The sequence below is a fragment of the Mustela nigripes genome, chromosome 4, assembly GCF_022355385.1.
Source record: "Mustela nigripes isolate SB6536 chromosome 4, MUSNIG.SB6536, whole genome shotgun sequence".
Taxonomy (NCBI): Eukaryota; Metazoa; Chordata; class Mammalia; order Carnivora; family Mustelidae; genus Mustela; species Mustela nigripes.
The window spans coordinates 118,286,653-118,309,470 of NC_081560.1; the positions used below are offsets into that span (position 1 = coordinate 118,286,653).

Sequence of the window (22,818 nt, forward strand, 5' to 3'; positions counted from 1 at the left end):
TTTTTAAAAATATTTTATTTATTTATTTGACAATGAGAGAGGGAATACAAGCAGGGGGAGTGGAAGATGGAGAAGCAGACTTCCTGCCGAGCAGGGAAGCCTAATGCAGGGCTTGATCCAGGACCCTGGGATCATGACCTGAGCTGAAGGCAGACGCTTAACGACTGAGCCACCCAGGCGCCCTCACTGTTCAATGATGGTGAGCACCCTTTCACGCGCTTATTTGCCATCTTAACTATCTGTTAAAATCTCCTGCTTTCTAAAAACTGGGTTGTCTCCTTATTGAGATGTAACATCCTATGGATTCTGGATTCAAATCCTTAATCATATATGTATATTTTACAAATACTTTCTCTAGGTCTACAATTTATCTTCTCATTTTCCAAATAGTATTTTTAGAAGCACAAAATTTTTTAATTTTGATGATGTCCATTTTATCAATTTTTTGATGGATCAAGCTTTTGAGTGTTTTAGTATGAGATCTTGGTCTAATCCAAGGTTGTGAAGATTTACTCCTAAGAGTTTCATAGTTTCATCTCTTACATTTAGGTTGCTGATCCCACATTTTCTTCAAAAAGATTCCCAACTTTACACTTAAATCTATGACCCATTTTTGTGTACAGTATGAACTACAGATCTAAATGTCATTTTTAACATACGGGCATCCAACTGTTCCAGCACCATCTGCTGAAGACTATCCTTTTTACTTCAGTATACTCCCTTAGCATCTTTGCCAAAAACTGACCACATAACAGTCCATTATCGACTTGATTCTATTCATTGATCTACCTGTCCATGGCTACAGTTTTATAATAAGCTTTGAAATGAGATAATTAAAAGTTTTTGTTGCTGCTGTTCTTTTTCAAAATTGTTTTAGCTCTTCAAGGTTCTTTTGCATTTCTGTACAAATTTTAGAGTAAGCCTCTCAACTTCTACAAAGGGACCTACTGAAATTGGTAGGAACCGCATTCAGCCTATAGATGATCAATCTGGCTTCCAATCCATACCAAAAGCATATCTCTCCATTTATTTGGGCCATCTGTAATTTCCCTAATGTTTCACAGTTTTCAGGATACAAAAATTTTGAAACAACAGTAACTTCTCAAACTTTAAATATGATATCAAATTATAGTAGCAAATCCTGCAAAAATTATTTACGAATCTTTCTGACACAATTTTAAGAATTTAAAAAATTCTTAACAGGTTATAAACCACTTTTATAAACACATAAAACTAAGTAGGAAAGAAGTTAATGCCTACATCAAAGACGGACCTGCTTTGACTAACCACCCCACGAAAAGTGTCTGGTAGCAGAAACTACTCAATCCAGTTTTCTTCCCTAACTCCCATCCAGCCCAAGAAAATTTCCTAAACTAGAGTCATATCCACACACACACACCTCTCTCTCTCTACATGTGTGTATAAAACTTGGCACTGCAGACACAAATACACAATCTTCAGTCTTTCTGTCTCGTCTTTATAGCATTTTTGCCTCTAATTATTAATGTATAAGCTCTCAGAGAAGCATATTATCAAATAAAATGGAGTTAACTTAGTTAGTTAGGTTCTATTACAGGTTTAAATTATGAAAAGTTTTTTTTTAAACCTTGAAAAGTTGAAAAGTATGAATGTTAACAAAGGCTTTTCCATTAGAAACTCTCATTCAAAATAAAAACATTTCGTATTTCTACCAGAAGCCATGTGCAATTACACGATTTATAACAGCAAAAACAAACTATCCAAATGTCCACTGATAAGAAAAGATGCTATAAACTGTGGTACTTCTTTACTGAGTATCAGATATTACTGAATATCAGACATTACTGAATATTACACTATAGTAAAAATGTTTAGTTTTTGACTTTGTAAATGTAATGCTGAAGGAGGGAAAAAAAAACAAGTCCCAGAAGACAATGAGCATATAACTCTGGACAAAACAACATACTGTTTACACACACACATTTATAATAAAGACTATTTTTAAACAGGCAAAGCAATGATATCCACCAACCTGAGAGGAGCAGTCACAGGGGATAAGGAGTAGAGGGGGCAAGAGGCAGCAGGAAAAGGGAACCACCGCCCATGCTAATCATAAGTAATGCTCTATAGTTGTTGGGTTGAACGAAGGGTTTAAACGTTTTATAACTCACATTATGTCATCTAATTTTTTCATAAGCCTAGCTATTATGTTAAATATATTTTTTTTAAAAACACAAGCAAAACCTATTTTTAAAAATTCATCCATTCTAAAATATTTTTAAGAAGCTTAATTGGGCACTAAAGAGAATACATATCAAGAAAAGTTATTTTAAGTTTTTACCTTTGTTTCTGTTCAATTGCTTTGTCCAGGTGCTGGAAGATATCCTGAAACAGGGTGCAGCTGGATCGACTATTAATAGTATACCCATATCCTCTTTTCCAATATTGCTTCAGATCATTTAAATATTCTAATACCTAAAAATAAAAATTCCAAAAATCATTAATGTTAACAGATTCCCTGATTTAATGACTCTCCGAAAAGGTGACATTGTTTAATTACCATTCTCCACAAAGTATAGTAGAATCTTAGCATTCACTGAGTTTATATTTGCATTTTCAGCTTTTAAGAGTTGCCCCAAAAGTCCATGCCATGCAGAGATTTACGATGAAACAAGAACTCGAATTGTGGGGACGTGGGGACCGGCATGCAAAAGTGAGTTAGTACTCATGGCCAATAACCCAGCATCCACGGACGCTCTAGACAGAGGGCTAAAGACAGGTGCTCACTTCCCCTTGCTGCTAAAATTACTTTCAAGTGATAGCAAAAATATGTACAGGAAAAAAGAGAAAAACAGAAGAATCTTCATTGTACCACAGGAAGATGTGAACAATGGAGCAGGAACTTTTAAGAATTTTATAAAGCTAGAAACCAGATAGAAAACAAGTTACTTTGGTTCGTGTATCACTTTTGCAAAAATGGTAATAAAAGTAGATGAAGGATATAGGAAAGGAATATATACTGGTACAGACATTCTAAAGTGCAAATTGGCAAAATCCATGAAAGCATATATTTCTATGGCCCATTTAATTTCATTTCTTATGAAGTCATAGTCACAGATGAACACAAGACAGCACATCTAAGAACGTCTTACAGCAGTACTGCTTATAAGGCAGGAGAAAGATTCCTGAAAATACCCAAATTTCATTAATAGGCAGATGGTTGACTAAACAATGGTATACACATACTATGGAATACTAGGCAGTTATTTAAAACTTGTATGTTGTAGGCCTCTATGTACTGATATGGATAGATCTTTCCAAGACACACTGAATGAGAAGGGCAGGTTAAGAATAATTACAGTATAATACCATTTATTACCAAGACATGCATACCTACAAACACACACTATACTGTTTACTGTTTTAAGAGTGATATAGATTGGGGTGCCTGGGTGGCTCGGTGGGTTAAGATTCTGCCTTTGGCTCAGGTCATGATCTCAGGGTCCTGGGATCGAGCCCCGCACTGGGCTCTCTGCTCAGCAGGGAGCCTGCTACCCCCACCGCCCGCCTGCCTCTTTGCTTACTTGTGATCTCTCTGTCAAATAAATAAATAAAATCTTAAAGAAAAAAAAAAGAGTGATACAGATTATAAATAGCAGCACTGAAAAGGGTTAAAAAGGTACACACTGAACAGACAGCAGGGACTGATCTCTGTGGAATCTCTTGAATTACAACTGGTGATTAAGGCAGACTTTCTCTGAATGTTAAACTTTGTATTCATGTATCATATGATCAGATAAACACCAAAACCAGGGGACTAAAACATACCCTGGAAAAAGATACAAGTTGGGCTACTGGCTGTGACTATTGATCTTGGGGGAGGGGAGGGGAGAGTTCAAGCCCCACACTGGGTGTAGAGCTTACCTAAAAATAAAAATAGGTACGGGGCGGCTGGGTGGCTCAGTGGGTTAAACCTCTGCCTTCGGCTCAGTGGGTTAAACCTCTGCCTTCGGCTCAGGTCAAGATCTCAGGGTCCTGGGATCAAGCCCCACCTCAGGCTCTCTGCTCAGCAGGGAGCCTGCTCCCCACCCCCACTTCTCTCTGCCTACTTGTCCCTCTCTCTGTCAAATAAATAAATAAAATCTTTTTTTTTTTTAAATGGGTACAAGAGAAGACTGCAGTAATTGTTATTTTTCCCCAAAAAGGCCCCTAGAGAAACTAAGTGCAAGCCATAGTAAATTTAAGAGCAAAGGGCCATATACCAAAAACAAAACTAACCATACATTAAAGAAGCAACTAAATCAAGAAGTTAGCAAAAGGGACAAAGTAAAATTTTTTTAAATGAAAGAATTAAAATTAAAAGAATTAAAGTTCTGCCAAATCCAAGAAATAAAACAGTATCAGAAATTAAAAAGGAGATATGCCTGAAGATTTTTTAAAAATCACATATGCATGCTATTGAAATGTTATCTCAAAAAGATCAGAAAATGTAAATGGAATAAGCAGTTTTTCTAGGAAAATATATATTAGCCAAATTGACACAGAAAAATCTGACTATACAAAATAACTAGAGATAAAAGTCTATCTGAAAGAGACCAGGCATATTTGGTTTAAAGTAGGAGTTCTACCAAACCTTCAAGAAGAGTTAGTTCCTAATAATTAAGTTATTCCAGGGTACAGGAAAGGATGGGAAGTGATGTGGGAAACACAGGCAGAAAAAAATGATTAAATGTCCTCACTACTTAGAGCCCACAGACAAGTCCTTGAAACAGGCAGAGTGACCTTCCTCTAGAGACTCAGCTGCCTGGATGTTGACACTTTGCTGAGAGCAACAGGCAATATTAACCTGACCTCCAGGATCTTGTAAGTCTACTTTAACATAAAAATTCCTTCGGAAATTTTCTTTATCTCGAAACCCCCCAAGATACATGTTGGCAATCACCCACCCCCAAGCATAGTGCCGACCGATACACATCTGAAGGGTCTCGTGACTCAGGTTTTATTAGACGGTAATAAATGACCTTTTCGCAACAACAGCTAGCCCCCTCGAGGTCTTGGAAACCTTGCTTCCAAAATTTCTTAGAGATTCACGTCATCCCTAACTCCCTCCCAACTTGAAAGTATGTAATAGGCCACTCCTCATGACCCCAGTACAGCTCTTTTTGCCCACAGGTCCCGTCCCCGTGCTTTAATAACATCACCTTTTTGCACCAAAGACATCACAAGAATACTTTCTTGACTGCTGACTTCAAACCTTAACATTTTTCTTATGTCAGAAAGCTTCTCAACTCATTTTAGGAGCACAATGGAAGCCTGTACCCAAAACTGAACAAAGAAAGCACAGAGAAAAGGGCCAGGAAAACTTCAGCCCGCTGCATTGCAATTCCTGTGCTCTCAACTATGGCTCTTAGTCACTGGTGTACAAAGAAATCCCCGCCTTGTGTTCTAACCCCCCAGCCAGGAAAAGGAATAGGGCCGGGCCAGCAGTACCACTCACAGATGAGAGCCATGGCCATAAACAACCTCACTACAAACACAATTTAATGAATGCTTAATTCATTTAAACAATTTAATGAAATTGCCAAAAAAAATATAGCAGTCTACTGAAAGAAGATATCATCTGTCATGATGGAGTAACACCAGGCATGCCCGCTGGACATACACAAGTAGAAAACAGGACAAAATATGTAAAAGGAATGTTTTCAGTCATTGAGTATTAAGCACTGAACTGTGATCACGGAGAGGAGAAAAACAAAGCAAACCCTACAAACGCCCAGGTTTCTGCCTGGAGGCACTTTGAAACTGTGGCCTGCGGAGATTGGAGGGGTAGTGAGGGGAAGGGATGTCAGGCAGAATCATGCAGTCCTGCTGAGGAGAGGAGTCAGAACGCAGTCTTAAGGGGCTGGAATTAGCAGGACAGAGTATCAGAAAGGAAGAAGCTACACAAAAAACCGCTCCAGAAACCTGGGGGTCCTCTTGACTCTGTTGCTCAGTGTTGTGAGAATTATAAGCTGAATTCCAGAGCTATCACAAGGCTGGGAGATATTCAAGTTCCAAGCAGCCTAAATAGGAGAATTTCACTAGACACCTGGACATCCAACATAGACCCCAGAAGGGTCACACTTAACAGTAAAGGTATGTTTACAAATAAAGATTTGTTTCTGAGTTTTGTAGGTCAGATCCAGAGCATGAAACTCAGAAATAAACATCAAAGGGATCAAGGTGACCCACAAGTAACCTAACAGCAAAATAAAATAAAATTCAGAAGTCTATAAAGGAAGGCAACAAAATTTAGGCATTCAACAATGTAATATTCACAATGTCCAGTAAATAAAAAATTGCTAGAAATACATGAAGAAACAAGAAATGTGAGCTCTAACTAGGAGAAAAAGCAGTCTGTAAGAGAATTTATCTTAAGAAAGAAGGAATGCAAGGATGATTCAATACTAGAAAATGTACTAACCGTTTACTATGTTGGGAGATTAAAAAATAAATAAATAAAAACCACAATCATCTTCCTGGGTGACAACAATTCAACACACATCCCTGATTTTAAAAACAATAAATAGAAGGCTTCAGTAAGCAAGAAATGAATTTCCTTAATTGGTAATGATAACTGATGTGGGAAACAAAATTAAATGTCCTTACAACCTGCAGCCCACTGACAAATACTCGGGATAGGGCAGAGTATTAACATTCCTCTAGGAAGCTCCCCTCTAGCAAGTTAATTCCTTGCTAGAGGGAACAATCACCTCGGTTTGACAACAGCAAGGCCTCCAGTTTCTCCTGAGTCCTCTTCAGCATGTGAAAATCCTTCCGAAGCCTCCCTCATCTTTACTTCCCCCAAGCCCAAAGTATACAATCAGTTGCTTCTCACAATCACGGGGCAGCAGCTTTTTCTGCCCATGGACCTGTCCCCGTGCTTTAATAAAACCACCTTTTTGCACCAAAGATGTCTCAAGAATTCTTTCTTAGCCGTCCGTTCCAGACCTCACCCTACCAACACACCAACATTCAAAAACTACATCAGTAACTATGAGACTACTCCAAACACACATCACATTTTATGACAAAGAATTGCAAGTGTTCTTCACTGGAAAATAAAAAAACCTTGGGTTTTAATATGATGGAATAAGGATATACTTCTCTGTTCTCTCAAAATCACCCTAAAGAAAATGCATGAAAAACAGAAATACAAATGCCTTCGTCATAGAGATCAGGAGACCTTTATCCCCCTGACCACAGTCATAAACAAGGGAGGGCTCCCAAGTGAACTGAAAATCAAAACATCTCACAAAACCAGAGAGACAGATCCTCAAAAGCACAGGAACACTAGGAGGAGCACAATCAACACCTCTTAGCTTGAAACCAGGAGGCCACAGAATGAAGCCTGAGGGGAGCCTCCCTGCACAGTCTGTAATACTGCTCCCAGGAGACAGACTGGTGGTCAAGGTCAGCAGGAAGCACCTGCAGAGGATCTCAGAGGAAAGCAACTCTGAAGCAGAAGGAACACTACTCCTTTCTGAATAGCTGTTCATCCACACTGGCCGGCTAGGGAGGAAGAAAAGCTGAACTTGCTGCAAAGATGAGTAACAATTAAAAAGGGGAACCAGCACAGCATCTATACAAACACACAAAAGAAAAAGAAAACTGCTATATACCTGAAACAGTCAGCCGAATGAAAACTGCTGAGTAAATGAACGTACTAACACGAATTCCAAAGATTTAAAAGAATAAAGTCAAAAGCATTAAAAAAAAAGATATGAAAAGAAGACAGAAACATAAGCTGGGACATCAAAAACAGTTTGGCATTATTATCTAGTAAATTTGAAGTTCTACATAACCTGTGATCCAGCAATTCTACCACAGACCCAGACTTTCAGAAATATGTCTGCATACACCCCAACGGACCTACACGATAATGTTCTTAATAGCCCCAACGTCTACCAATAAGACAATGGACTTGGGGGGGTAGGTAAAAGTGATTAATTCATATAATGGAATACCATATAGCAATGAAAATAAGTGAACTATAGCATCATCATAGGTAAATCTTTAATAATGTTGAATAGAGGCATCTGGGTGGCTCAGTCAGTGAAGCACCTGCCTTCACCTCAGTTCACGATCTCAAGGTCCTGGGAAGCACCCCCCACCCCTCCCGCCCAGGGCTACCTGCTCAGCAGGGAGTTTGCTTCTCTCTCTGCCCCTCCTCCACAGCTCACTCTCTCTCGCCACTAGAATAAAATCTTAGCATAAAAACAAAATTGAATAAAAACAAGATTAAAAAAAAGTACCTAGTTCATGCGTCATTTCTTCTATAAAGATCGACTGCCATTACACCAACTTTCTCCTTTATGTATCCCTATACCTAATTACAGCCATCCTATTGCCTTCCAATGCTTTGTGTCTTTCACTCCTTAAAAGGGATAATGCCTATGTTATGTTAGAATCTTCCATTCCAACCATGTGCCTAGCAGAGAGCAGGCACCCAAACAAGATCTGCTTTATGAAGGCACCCATGGTCCAGCACTTCACAAGGTTCTGGATATCCAATAATCTCTGTGATTCTCAGAATTTAATAAATGTCTACTCACTTTTAATTAAAAAAAATTTTTTTTTAAAGATTTTATTTATTTAATTGACAGATACAGATCACAAGTAGGCAGAGAGGCAGGAAGAGAGAGAAAGGAAGGGAAGCAGGATCCCCGCTGAGCAGAGAGCCCAATGTGGGGCTTGATCCCTGGACCCTGGGATCGTGACCTGAGCTGAAGGCAGAGGCTTTAACCCACTGAGCCACCCAGGCGCCCCTTCAAAAATATTTTAATAAACAATTTCAAATGTGAAAAATAGGGAACTGTAATATAATGAACCCCTGTGTATCCATCATCCAATTTCAGTAACAATCATCATTTGGCTAATCCTGTTTTAGTTATCTCCCACCATCACCTACTGGATTATTCTTTTTTTTTTTTTTTAAGATTTTATTTATTTATGACAGCGAGAGAGGTGAGAGAGGGTACAGAAGCCCAGGGGAGCTGGAGAGGGAGAAGTAGTCTCCCTGCTGAGCAGGGAGCTAGATATGGGGCTTGATCCCAGGATGCTGGAATCATGACCTGAGCCAAAGTCAGACGCTTAACGACTGAGCCACCCAGGCACCCCACCAATGGATTATTCTAAAGTAAATTTAAATCTAAAGTAAAGTTATTTCATCTCTAAATACTTCAGTATATAAACCTATTTCACAGTGGAAAGTTCTAAGCAGAGACAGAAGTTATTTTCTATCAAATCATTAAAAAAGAAAATAATCACAGGAAACAAATCAAAAGAGAACTTGATATTTTTAAATGAAGAAACTTACTTGTTCTTTAATATATAAAAAGGAAGCTCTTATTCAATTAACTTAATAAACATGTATTTCAAATTTTCAGATCATGGCCAATTAAATAAAGAAGTTATTTACAAAGGTTAAAAAAGCACCTCTGCAATGGAGAAGTCTGCCAGGAATCACTTTAACCAAATGATCAGACATGTCGTAATCAATAATGTGACAAAAAGATACGCATTCCTCAGTGCAGACACATCACTTACACAGTATTCTTGTCAAAAACGTTTAAACCTTAGTCTACGTTACCTAATCAAAAGTTGGAAATGGGACACAAACACATTCTGTCAAAAAAAAAAAAAGCCCAGACGCCTGCAAAATGCCAATGTCCAAAAGACAAAAGGCTGCAGTACTTCTCTAAAGAAAACTAAAAAGACATGACAAGTAAATGCAATGAGTGACCCTTCATTAGACCCTGAGTTTAAGGGGGGGAAAAAGTCTAAATATAGACCTTTATTAAGACAAATGTGAAAAGTTCAATATTGTATGTACTAGAGAATACTGCACTATTACATATATACGTAAAACAATTATACTTTGTTTATGTAGCAGAATGTTCTTGTTTTTTAGATACATACTCAAGTATTTCAAGAAGTGCTTTGAAGTCTGCAAAGAAAAAAGATCATATATATGTGGCAGACAGAATAAATGCTCCCCAAAGATGTCCACATCCTAATCCCTAGAACCTAAGACTGTATTCTTTTTCATGATAAAAGGGAATTTGCAGGTGTGATGAAGGATCTTAAAATGAGAAAATTATTCTGGGCTACATACATGTGCCAATGTAATCACAAAGATCCCTATAAGGAGTAGTTAGGAAGGACAGAGTAGGAGATATAACCATAGAAGCAGAGGTTTTTTTTTTTTTTAAATAAAAAAATGCAGGGGGCTTCTAGAGACTGGAAAAGGCAAGGAGATTTTCCTCTTGTGTGCTCCACAAAGAACACACTACTTGCATCTTGATTTTAGCACTGTAAGATTCATTCTGAATGCCTGACTTCCAGAACTGTAAGATAATAAATCTGTATTGTTTTAGGCCACTAAATCTGTGGTAATTCATGATGGCAGCAACAGGAAACTCCTATCTGTGACGAAAAACAAACGTGGCAAAGAAAAGTAAACAACTCACAAATGTGAGTGTTTACTGTTATCATTCTTAAGATTTCTGTCAGTTTGAAAATTTTCAAAATAAGTTGCAGGAAAAAAAAAACTCTTCACAGGCAATAATAAAGAGACAAAAGGATAACACTAAAAAGGGGGAGGGGAAAGAGAGAGAAAGAGAAAGTCGAGTAGTCCAGAATCCTAGAACTTCAGGGGGTGTACCTGCATAACCCTATAGTTCCATCTTCTAACACATGTGGGAATCAAGGCAAAGGAAGAAGATCATGATTTCCAGGGTTTTGGAATGCGTTAAACTACCTCCCGAAGAGACAGATGCACAAAAAGCAAGAGCAAAATGTTTCCAAGGAGAAGGATCCAAATAAGGAAAAGGAAGGGAGAGCAGCAGATGTCACAAGGACAAACAGGACAGGTAGTGGCTGGCGGCGATGGGAGGTGTGTGTCCGCGGCATGGAAAAGCAGCTGGCACTTAAACCCGAAGCTGCCAGTACATGGAAGAGACCCCAGGGATACTGCTCTCACAAAAGGAACTGCGCAGAGAGCAGGGCCTGGTGAGCACGTGCCAAACATCCCACCATGGGCAGTAACCAGGGCAAATGAAATTGCTCTTCTGTTAAAAGGTGAATTTCCCGGGGCCAATGCCCACCAAACATTTATACAGTATTCAGTTATTTCTGTTTATCAACTTTTTTCCCTCGAGCAAATTGGGTAGGGAAGGAAAAAAGGGAGGGCAGTATTTTGACCCATGTGAATGGTGACCCTAAATTTCAGTTTATACTAATACTGGCATAATTATTAATTTTATGGTCAGGAAATTTCTAAGAGATGAGTTCTGGACAGTTAGAGGAGAGAAGCAGACAGAGAGGAAAACAGATCACACCCATTACCACTGGTGCTCAGTGTCTGAGAGGAGTCATTCACTGAGGGTCCTCTCCTCTGCTTCCAATCACATGGTAAGCCCCAGTCCCATGTGAGCCTGGTAACACGTAAAACCACCTTTAATCTGTTGTGGTCACTCTGGTCTTTGAGTAACAAAATAAAGCACTTGTTTATCCTCAAATGTACATTAGCTCTTTCTTGGCTTAAAAACCTGCTAGTATCTGGCAAACAGTAGGCTTCTTTTCAAAACCTGATGTTAAGTTTTAAACTTAATAATTGATTTTCACAGGGCATACTGAACATTTTATATGTATGCGAGAGGTGACTGAAGTTTCACAAGTCCACATGCCTGAACGATCCACACAGACACCAGAATCCTATCCAATGCTGACATCCTCAATGCTCACAAAAACAATTAACACTCTCCTACCCTACCTTCTGGCTCCCAACATCCCAGAAATGACCAGAATTTGCCTCACTTAGAGTCAGCTGAGGCCTGTCTGGCCTTCTCTTTCTAGAGTCTGAAAGAAGCAGTATGAGTAAAAGGGAAGAAAGAACATACAAAGCAGGCAGAGAGAAACTGTGGAGGGCTTATTGCCATTACCGGGTGGAACATGGAGCTCAATTTATCACAAAAACTATTAAAAAAGAAAAGTTAGGTATTTGAAAAACATTCATCCTCTCTGAGCTCTGGCTTCCTTTAAAAAGAATTTGGATTTTAACAGCTCTACAATCCCTTCTAGCAATAAAATCTCATGAAGGGTAAAATAGGGTTTTATTTTATTTATTTATTTTTTAAAGATTGTATTTATTTATTTGACAGAGAGAGATCACAAGTAGGCAGAGAGGCAGGCAGAGAGAGAGAGAGAGGAGGAAACAGGCTCCCTGCTGAGCAGAGAGCCCGATGCGGGACTCGATCCCAGGACCCTGATATCATGACCTGAGTCGAAGGCAGAAGCTTAACCCACTGAGCCACCCAGGCGCCCTAAAATAGGGTTTTAATTGGGTGGATCTGGAAATCAAATCACCACGGAAGAATGTTTTCCAAAGTTTTCTGAATCCAAACTGTAAGCATGTAGACCCCATTTGAACAATTCATTCCCTAAGTAAGGAAAATTGTAAGTCTATCAAAGACAGTTCATGCTCCCTGTTCCACTTATTTTTTGAAAAGCTGTTTCAAGTAACAACAACAACAAAAATAATGCAATAAATAAATAAATAAATAAATAGCAAAGAAACCGCAAAAATAATACTTACCTTTGCATCATCTATGTCAAAAACATCACACCAAGGAGATTTAACACCTTTAATTGCCAGGTCAAATGAACAGGTAAAAAAAGCTACCTGAATTAAATCTGGGGGGAAAAAAAGAAAGGTACAATCTGTGAGTCACTCTTCTCCATAATCTTCCAGAGGCTAAATAGCTACAGAATGCCACATGCGGCACAGTCCAAGGACCTGGGTAGGTTCAGCATAGAGAAAAAGATGATTCGGCCTTTTCCTGATTATCAGATTATCGGAGAATGAAGACCCACTCTGTACCACCCAAACAGGCAGAACTAGAACTGTCAGGAAGAAACCACGAGGAGGTAGAAATTTCAGTCCAATGAAACTAAAACATTTACCTGGTATCTACAAGTTACCATTTTTTCTGGTTTTAAAAGTAATGTGTTTGTTAAGAGCATGTTTACCTACCAAATCCAACAGAGTTTAACCCATCTTGAAAATGAGGAATAACAAACTACCTCTGCTGAACCGCACTCTTAAGGACACAACGCTTAACGTTCTGTGAGGCAGGAGTACAGAGAGGACGATGCAAAAACGGATGAGGACTGCAAAAGGTGGAGAGAGGGCAGAGTAAATGGGATGTCAGGAGGGAGGGAAAACCAAGGGTCCAGAAGGAAAGAGTTGAAGAGGGGAAAGTCGCACACGGGAGAGAGAGAGCATGCTAATGGCACCCGTCTTTCAGTTTTCGTTGCTCGGTGAGGTGGCAGATGTCAGGTTAAGTTACCTGGATTTTTACACTGAGAATGAACGGATTATATGACCGTTAAATAGCCCTGGGTTTTGAAGGGAAGGGTGGGGCACCAAGTCCCTGGCTATAAGAGGTGGCTGTGCTGTCTGGCCACAGGCACGGGGCCGCTGCTCGATGCTACAGAGTGAACGGGAGCCACTGTGGGGCTGCCCTGCGCTTTGCTTTTTAACTTCAGTGTCTCTCCTCGTTCCCAAGGAACCAGGTTTGAGTTTAAAGAACTTCCCCTAAGGCAGTATATAGTACAAAAAGAATATCTAATTAAGAACACACGCAAAAGGCATTTACAAACTTTGATTGAATAGACAAAAGGGTTAATAATCCTAATACCTAATATAATGTAGTGACTTCTAAGGGCCATGGATGTTCGATGAAAAGAACCTGTCTTACACTCAGAGTTCTAGTTCTGAGACTATAAAAGTCGATCCTAATGGTCTGTTCTTTAACTGGAAGGAAGTTATCGGAAAAATTTCACCAAAAAAACACTTGAGAAAACAACAGGCTATGAGACCTAACTCTGCCACTAATCATCCTGAGCAAGGGGTTCCAGTCTCTCAGTCTCAATCATCCCACCTGCAAAATAGGTGTGAACTCTTCAGGAGGTGTTACAAAGACCGTGCTGACTTCCTGGCCGGTCTTTTGCAACCTCAAAGGTATTTCAGATAGATCGGAGATTTAAACATTAAAAACTAAAGTAAAATAAAGGAAGACATAGGAAAATATAGTAATCTTGGGGTAAGAGAGTATTCTTAGGCAAAATACAACATCAAACAGCCACGATGGAAAGACAGAGACATGGCTATGTAACAGACAAAAAGGGTTCAGTCAAAGGCACCATAAACTTAAAAAGTGAGCAATAAATGAAGAGAACCTGTTACATACAGGTTCATACATACATAGAGAGCATACAATAGGCAAAGGATTTATCCTTTGTCAAGCAAAATTAAAGGATATATAATTAATAAATCTGTAACACATAAAGGGTCTCTAAGAACAAGAAAAACAAAAATAATCTGATAGAAATGGAATGGACAAGATAAGGAAGAGGCAAACCCCAGAAGGAATGCAAGTAGCTAGCAGACCCAGGAAGACATGCTCATCTTCACAAGTGACCAAAGAAATACAAATTAAAGCCAGATACCATTTTTCATTAATCAAACTGGCAAAAATCAAAACGATTAACAACAGCTACTGTTGGATAAGGGGGAGATCTCATATATTGTTGACATAATTTCTACACTTTCAGAGAGCAATCTGGAAGTATGTGTCAAGGTGTAAAATATTCATTGTCCTGGGCGCCTGGGTGGCTCAGTGGGTTAAGCCTCTGCCTTCGGCTCGGGTCATGATCTCAGGGTCCTGGGATCAAGTCCCACATCGGGCTCTCTGCTCCACAGGGAGCCTGCTTCCTCCTCTCTCTCTCTCTCTGCTTGCCTCTCTGCCTACTTGTGATCTCTGTCTGTCAAATAAATAAATAAAAATCTTTAAAAAAAAATAAAATAAAAATAAAATATTCATTGTCCTAAACCCAACAATTCCACCTCCAGTTATTCACTTTATAAATTCTCTAGGGCAAAAACCAGATTATAAAAATATTTACTGCAGCATCATTTGAAAGGGTGAAAAACTAAGAAAAATCTCAGTAGGAAAATGATTTCCTACAAAAAAAAATTTGCACTGTATTAGGTCCAGTCCCCTTCACAGGTAAAATCTGATGGGTTAAATAAGTTTTTAACTGTCATTGACCTAGAATCTGAATCATATATCCTATGAAATCACATAGAATTTGAAAAAACGAGAGAGATCTACATAAGACAGATACACTGCTAAGTAAAAAGGAGTTACAGTAAATACATATGTTATCACCCCTGTATGTTAAAAACAAAAGGATTTAAATAGCTACAGTAGTTTTGAGCCATTACTCTGCTAGGCACTGTACTATTGCTCCACATTAATTAATTTCACATAATCCTTGAATAATCCTAAAGGAAAGGTACAGTTCCTATACCCACCTTACAGAAAAAGAAACTATGGCCTAGAGGTAATAATGAACTTGTAAAGGCCACAGAGTTAGTTGACAGTAAAACAGAGTCAAATACAACAGTCCAATTCCAGAACCAATGGTTTTAACCACTATGCTTATGTTGCCTCCAAAAATAAGTTGCTCTCAGTCACCTCATCAGTAAAACACAAATAATCTGAGACTAAAAACTATTTTTTAAAAAATCTCCAATAGTCTAACCCCCTACTAACCAAAGGCATAGCTAGATACTGGTATAGTTACATAAACGAATTCAGTACATAAAGTTAAAATGTAAGACTAAAATCACACACATTAAATAAAAAATAAAAAGTTGAGGGACGCCTGGGTGGCTCAGCTGGTTAAGCGTCTGCCCTCGGCTCAGGTCATGATCTCAGGGTCCTAGGATCGAGCCCCGTGCTGAGCTCCCCACTCTGCAGGGACTGCGCTGCTCCCTCTGCCCTTCCTCCTGCTCATGCGCTGTCTCTCTTTGTCTCGGTCTCTCTCAAATAAATAAATAAAATCTTTTAAAGTAATTTTAAGAATAGAAAATAAGTTGAATTAAAATCAAATTTCAGACTGAAATCATAGTTCAATACCATTCATCTAAGTTTTAAAACCTGCAAAAAAAAGTACCATTTATGTACAGAAACATAAAAACTGGCATGGGGTGATTTAAATGCTCAATTCATGATGACTACTGCTAGGAAGAAAAGAAGAGAAATAAACTTCCAGAGAGGGACTGATGGACTTCAATTCCCTAAAGAAACTAACTGCAGCATGCTGAAATTTGATAAAACTGAGTTGTGGGTATATCGACATTCATTCATTGTATCAGCCTTTATTATTATCTATAGGCTTAAATTACTTGCCTCTAAAATCATTTCTTAAATTTTTATTTTTAAATAATCTCTACATCCAACATGGACTCATAGCACTGAGATCAAGAGTCACATATCCTATCAATTAAGCTAGCCAGGTGCCCCTAAAATAAATAAATTTTAAAGCTCTGGAGGTGACCACAATGTTTAGCCACTTTGGGGAAAGAAAAAAATTCAATTTTAAATGCTAGTACAGGCATCTTCATTTTTTTTTTTTTAAAGATTTTATTTATTTATTTGTCAGAGAGAGAGTGAGTGAGAGCGAGCACAGGCAGACAGAGTGGAAGGAAGAGTCAGAGGGAGAAGCAGGCTCCCTGCGGAGCAAGGAGCCTGATGTGGGACTCGATCCCAGGACGCTGGGATCATAACCTGAGCCGAAGGCAGCTGCTTAACCAACTGAGCCACCCAGGCGTCCCGGCATCTTCATTTTTTTGATGCTTATAAAGCATTCAGGCTCTGTGATTCTAATCTATTATTTTCCCAACTTCTAGCCTTTTGGAAGTTTATTCACAATATAAGAAATCCCCAATCTTTATATGCTGTCGACATTTGCTATATGAATTATGAATTCTTAGAAATCAGAGAAAAATCCCATTATTTTTTCTTTGTTTCCTATTGGCAGGTGCACATGTGCCCTGGCTTTCCACCTGCTTCCCCAGCATAATTTTTTTTATTTATTTTTATTAACATATAATGTATTATTTGCCCCAAGGGTACAGGTCTGTGACTCATCAGTCTTACACATTTCACAGCACTCACCATAGCACATACCTTCCCAATGTCCATAACCCAACCACCTTCTCCCTACCCTCCCTCCCCTCAACAACCCTCAGTTTATTTTGTGAGATTAAGAGTCTCTGCGGTTTGTCTCCCTCCTGATCCTATCTTGTTTCATTTTTCCCTTCCCTGCCCCCCACAATCCCCTGCCACCTCTCAAATTCCTCATATCAGAGAGATCATATAACTGTCTTTCTCCGATTGACTTACTTCGCCAGCATAATACTCTCTAGTTCCATCCACGTCCTTGCAAATGGCAAGATTTCATTTTTTTTAATATTTTATTTATTTTATTTGACAGCGATCACAAGTAGACAGAGAGGCAGGCAGAGAGAGAGAGGGGGAAGCAGGCTCCCCGCTGAGCAGAGACTGATGCGGGGCTCGATCCCAGGACTCTGAGATCATGACCTGAGCCGAAGTCAGAGGCTTAACCCACTGAGCCACCCAGGCACCCCAAGATTTCATTTCTTTAGATGGCTGCATAGTATTCCATTATATATATACACCACGTCGTCTTTATCCATTCATCTGTTGATGAACATCTAGGTTCTTTCCATAGTTTGGCTATTGTAGACATTGCTTTCTCCAGCATAATTATTAACAGTGCCCCCCTGTACCCCCCGGTGTACAAGGCTGCATGACAAATTGCAACAGGCAGACTATCTACTGCAACACCTTTTGACAGACACAAATGTGCATTCTTTTTAGCATCTCTAGGCTTAAAGGCCTCAAAGAAAATGCCCACACTACTTTGCTTTTTTTACTTTCTAATATCCCTCCTCAAAACATAAACACATACACACTTCTGAACAGCTTCAACAGCTATATAATTTTCCACTTTTATCATTTTGAGGAAATAATTTTTTAAAATGTAATTTATATAAATAATGCTTACAAGTCAAAGCTTTATATACCTCTGTCCCAAAAAAATTCCAGGATATAGCAAAAATCGTGTACATTCATTACATAAAGCTCAAAGAAGTATATGAATCTCAAAACAGTAAACATGATATGTACCATTTTCTTGACAAGAGTGTATTATTTTCTTAATGTAAAATCAATCGTGGGCCTTTAAAAGGAATTATGTTAAGCTTCCATATTTTTTCATTTTCGGAGTTTGAGAACCATTTAAAATTATTTCAGAGTTCAAATGAAAGATAATGGGCACATTACCTGCATTTAAATTGCTGACTGGCACCTGCAAAGTAGCTGCAACCTTTTTTAAAATGTTCTGCATTTCTGGTCCAGTTTTGAAGGCTTCTACATGATAAAGAGCTGTAGCATTCTTTTCCACTTCAGTTAAAAACTTCTCACAATGATCAAAGAATCTCATTAATTTATCATTAATTCTTGGAGGTCCACACTCCATGTCTGAAACAGAAAAAAAAAAACTTTGTTTATACATATACCAACATAAATGATAATCTCAAATTACTAAAAATTTTGTTTCAAGTGTGAAAAAACACTAAAAACCTGTTTATTTATTGGCATGTCTTTAGCGCACAATGATCAAGAGAGACAGGGCAAAATTATTCCCCATTTGTAATGGCAGTAATTCAAGAAAGTATATCCTAGAAAAGACTAAAGAAACAGGGAATCAGAGATAAAATGTTACTGCATTACTATATGCTGAAAAAAAAAGGTGGTTGAAATAAATATTTTCTGAAAGAAAACAAAAATAATCAGACAGGAAAAGCCTAATAAGTGCAGAAACGCGTTTGTAAGTACTACTTCTGTCGGGCACTGAAAACTTGGAGAAAGCAAACTGAAAACTAGCAATGTTCCTAACTACAATGTTGAGAGACTAATTCAGCAGATCAAATCTGTTTTTCTCCTCTAAGCCAAAGCCTACATAGTGTATTTTCTGTACGAACTTTCCCAACACTGTGTTACTTCACAAAAGAGTGCTTTGGACAAAAACTACTGACAACAGCACAAAACATCCTTTCGGGTCCTCTGTATTTCATCGTGCTTGGTGCTTCTGCTTTTGGTTTATTTTATGACTAAAACTCCCATATGTTTTCCGTTTAGAATCCCTAAGTTCCATTATTTTCCCAATTTGGCAGCAAATATGTGTAATAAAAGCATCTACAATCATGCCTCAACTACTGGGGGGGGGGTGCCTGTTTTTTGTCATAATTCAAAGCACATCGATTTCAATCATCATTTCTCCAATAATTTACTATGAAAAGAACACAAAGAATACCACTACTCTCTACAAAATGAGAAAATCAAATCAGTCATACCGTTTTGCTCTGGATGGGAGTCTGAAAAAACATATTTATGTGTATGTTGCATGTTTAATTCAGGATCTCCTGAAATGGATAATTCTACCCGATGTCACTACCAACTGGATTATAGTTGGTAAAACATCCTGACTTGGAAAATAAGTGACCTTTGTCCTATTTTTCTGTGGCCTCAAAATACAACTTCCCAAGTGGATCTGGATTCTTTGTCCTTGCTACTAACTCATTCCTGCTGTTCTTTAAACAGAAACAAAGGTATTGTCCTATTGCTATAATACAAAATCTAATTCAGTGGACTCCCCTGAAAACCCAGATGTACACCACAGGCAACTTACTCTCTCTCCCTCTCCATATATATATATATATATATATATATATACACACATACACACACACACTACAGAGATCATAATGAAGTAGCTAGGCAAGGGGTTCAATCCCTAAGACTTCATCCCAGCAGGGCCAGTAGCCCCTTTTCGGTGTACACTATATACACTGTGCCAGAGCAAAATATATTCTGCTTTGCATGTTTACTGAATTTAACAGATTTGTGGGGGGAATTTCTACTATATTAATCACTAAAAAGCACAATTCAACAAGTGAGTAAACAAGTCAGCCAAGACAACTACCCACATAGCAGCAACATAACACACAATCAAAAGAATGACTTCTTGGAGATGGCTGAACTGTGTTAAGAGAAAATGCTACTGGAAAAATGACAAACTAGTCTAATTTATTTTTCACTTGGGTTTAAAGCTAAACAATGTCTCATGTCATCTCTGACCTAAAAACTGGCCAACAAAATACTAACCCTTGCTCATTCCTCCAGCACAAACATGTTATATGCTTTCATCCTTACTCCTAGTTACAGGACGAATGGACTGTAGTGTATACGGGTTAAGAGACCAAGCTCCAAATCAGATTTCCTGGGTCCATACCTAGCCATGCAAAAACAGGCAGACTAGTGTTTCTGTGGTCAATTCCCTCATCTGTTAGGTAGAGGGAAAATAGAGGGCTTTTGTAAGGATTAGTGAAATAAATGCCAGGCATGCCTGGCACAAAGCCATAAAGCAGGCCTTAAGTATCGGTTATTATTAGTATCTGTGACAACTAAACTTTCTGGGGGAGGGTTGGCACGGATTCCAGGCCTGACTCTGGTCCTCAGATGAACCAAGGACAATGAACAAGGCATTCTTGGGCTCAGCTTCTTCACCTGTGGAATACCAGGGAATTCCAGGGCCCCATGAGATGATCTCGCCAGTTCCGCAAAAGTAATGGGATAAACCAGACAAGTACTGAGTATGACCCTGAACCACAGAGACAGGGAGGGTAAGTCTACAGTATATACAAGATCAAAACAGAGGGAAAAAAGCACAGCAGTCAAGAGAGCTTGAGAGTCGCTTCCTAATATGGGATGTGGGTCCAGAACCAATGTAATTAAAAAAAAAAAAAAAAAAGAAAGAAAGAAAAGAAAAGAATCGGTAAGTAAAAAAACCCAAACAGTTTTCAGAAACAAAGCTCGAGGAAGGAAAGTGCTGGCACTAGCTGCCAGGAAGGGAGGAAAGGCAGGGCTGGTGCTCGGAGAAGGGGCAATTCTGTCTGGGAACGGGACACGAAGAACCGCGCCCGGCCGTCTCCTCTCCTGTCCCGTCCGCCGACGCCCGCTAGCGCGTCCAGCCCCAGAAAGTTGTGCACTGCATCCCTGATGAACGGACAGATGAATATGCGTGGGGACAAGGGAGACAGACAACCCAGCCCTGAACACGCGACACGAGATGGGCACCCGGGGCCTGGGGACGGAGGGAGCGAGGGGACACCGAGCCAGCGCACCCTGCCCCCGGCGGCCCCAGGCTGTCACCTGCGACGTCGGGCGGCGGCAGGCCGGGGTGGTAGTGCTGCCACAGCCCCTGCAGGAAGGCGGCGCCGCTGTCCACGCAGCGGTGCTTGGAGCTGGTGACCAGCTGCAGGCGGCCGTAGTTCTCGAGGCTAAACAGAGCCGGGAAGAGGGAGGCTAGGCGCAGCGCCAGCTGTCGCATGTCCTGCCGCCCCTTCTCCACCAGCTGCCCGTCCATCCAGTCCGCGTACCACAGCGGCCAGTCGGCCAGCGCGGCGCCCAGGTCGCGGCCGCCCGCGGAGCCAGCGCGCCCGTCGCCCCGCCCGCGGGCCTGCAGCAGCCCGTGCAGCTGCCGCAGCTTGCGGATCTGCTTGGCCGTAGGGTAGCGGGTGCCGTGGCGGATGAGGGCCACCAGCTGCACGGGGGTGCAGGTGTCCTCCAGCAGTTCGGGGTCCCTCCGCGGCGCCTCGGGGTCCGGCAGCAGCCCGGGGTTGGCATCCTCGTAGCGGGTCTTGGTACCGAAGTAGTGGCTGAGCGCCGAAACCGCGGGGTCCTCCGGCTCCAGGAGGGAGCAGCGCGAGAGCGACGAGAGCAGCGCCACAGCCAGGGCAGCGACCGGCGCCACCGAGACCCTGATGAAGCGCTGCGGCCCGCGGAGCATGGTGAGGCGCGGCCCGCGGAGGGCGACGTACCCGCCGGGACAGCGATTTCCGGTTCCGGCGGGCAGGGGGCGGGCCCGGACTGTGCTTCCGGCTGGGTCTGGGCCCCCAGGATTCGCTGCGCGGCGCGGGGAGATGCGGGTGTTCGTACCGGGAACGCTGGGGCGCGCGGGGACTCCTGCCTGCGGCTCCGGTGGCACCGGCGCAAAACGCCGGGGAGCTTCGGAGACCTGCGGCTGAAGCGGAGCTGGCGTCGGCTGGGCCTCTCGCGTGGGCGAGCTTCCTTGCGGCGGACGCCTCCGGGACTGACTCAGCCACTGCCCCGATCTTTGAAATGCCCTGGGTCGGGACTGAGCCCGCGTGTCCGAGGCGGGCCACACAGGACACTCTGTAACGCCCTTTCCACCTGCGGGGCGGAAAACGTGCTCTCTGAACCACGCTGCGGGCGCCTGAGGCTGTTGTTCACAGAGCAGATCCCCGGCCTCTGCCCCAGCCTGCCTCCCGAGGTCCAAACCTGTTCTCTGGTTGGAGTTTGAACAGAGCGTCCAGGCGGGCCGGCCACAACCGGAGAAAGGCTCTGTTCTCCAGGAAATCCGGTTCCCGAGCCTTTGGTAGTGTCTGGGCCAGTGGAGCTGCGCTCAGCGACACAGCACCGCAGGAGGACTGTGCGTGTTGGCATCAGGGGCTTTCAGAGTAGGGACAGCACAGCCCTGATCCCTTGGCATGTTGACTCATAGCCCGTGATCGGTGCATTATTAAGTGTGAGCCAATCTGCTCTGTGGAACAAACCTGCTCTCTGCTTACCATCCCTCCAAGCTGAAACTGCTCCCGTGTAATTACAGACTCAGATCAACAGCTACGTGTTTTCATAGATGGATGCTCAGACTCTTTGATCCAAGGAAAAAAGTATCACAAATCTGAACAATGCCTTGGTTTCTCCGCTTGAGCACAATTTTGTATGCTTGTTGGGAAAAGAATCAAGATTAAAGAAGTCATGTGGTGATCCAAATTCA

General features: G+C 41.0%; 1 protein-coding gene across 3 annotated transcripts in view; it reads right to left on the minus strand.

Moving 5' to 3' along the window:
• The window catches only part of MINPP1 (multiple inositol-polyphosphate phosphatase 1), a 69,017-nt gene extending 47,209 nt beyond the window's left edge, over window positions 1-21,808 (minus strand). Inside the window, exons 1-4 of one of the 3 annotated variants that reach the window (XM_059397410.1) lie at window positions 21,171-21,807; window positions 18,240-18,437; window positions 12,617-12,714; window positions 2,321-2,454 (exon numbers count right to left, since the gene is read on the minus strand). In XM_059397410.1, coding sequence (XP_059253393.1) covers window positions 2,321-2,454; window positions 12,617-12,714; window positions 18,240-18,437; window positions 21,171-21,807 — 1,067 coding nt within the window. Of the gene's footprint in view, window positions 1-2,320; window positions 2,455-12,616; window positions 12,715-18,239; window positions 18,438-21,170 lie in introns of those variants that run through there. The other 2 variants (XM_059397411.1, XM_059397412.1) reach the window with 2 other exon arrangements.
• Between the last annotated feature and the right edge of the window lie 1,010 nt (window positions 21,809-22,818).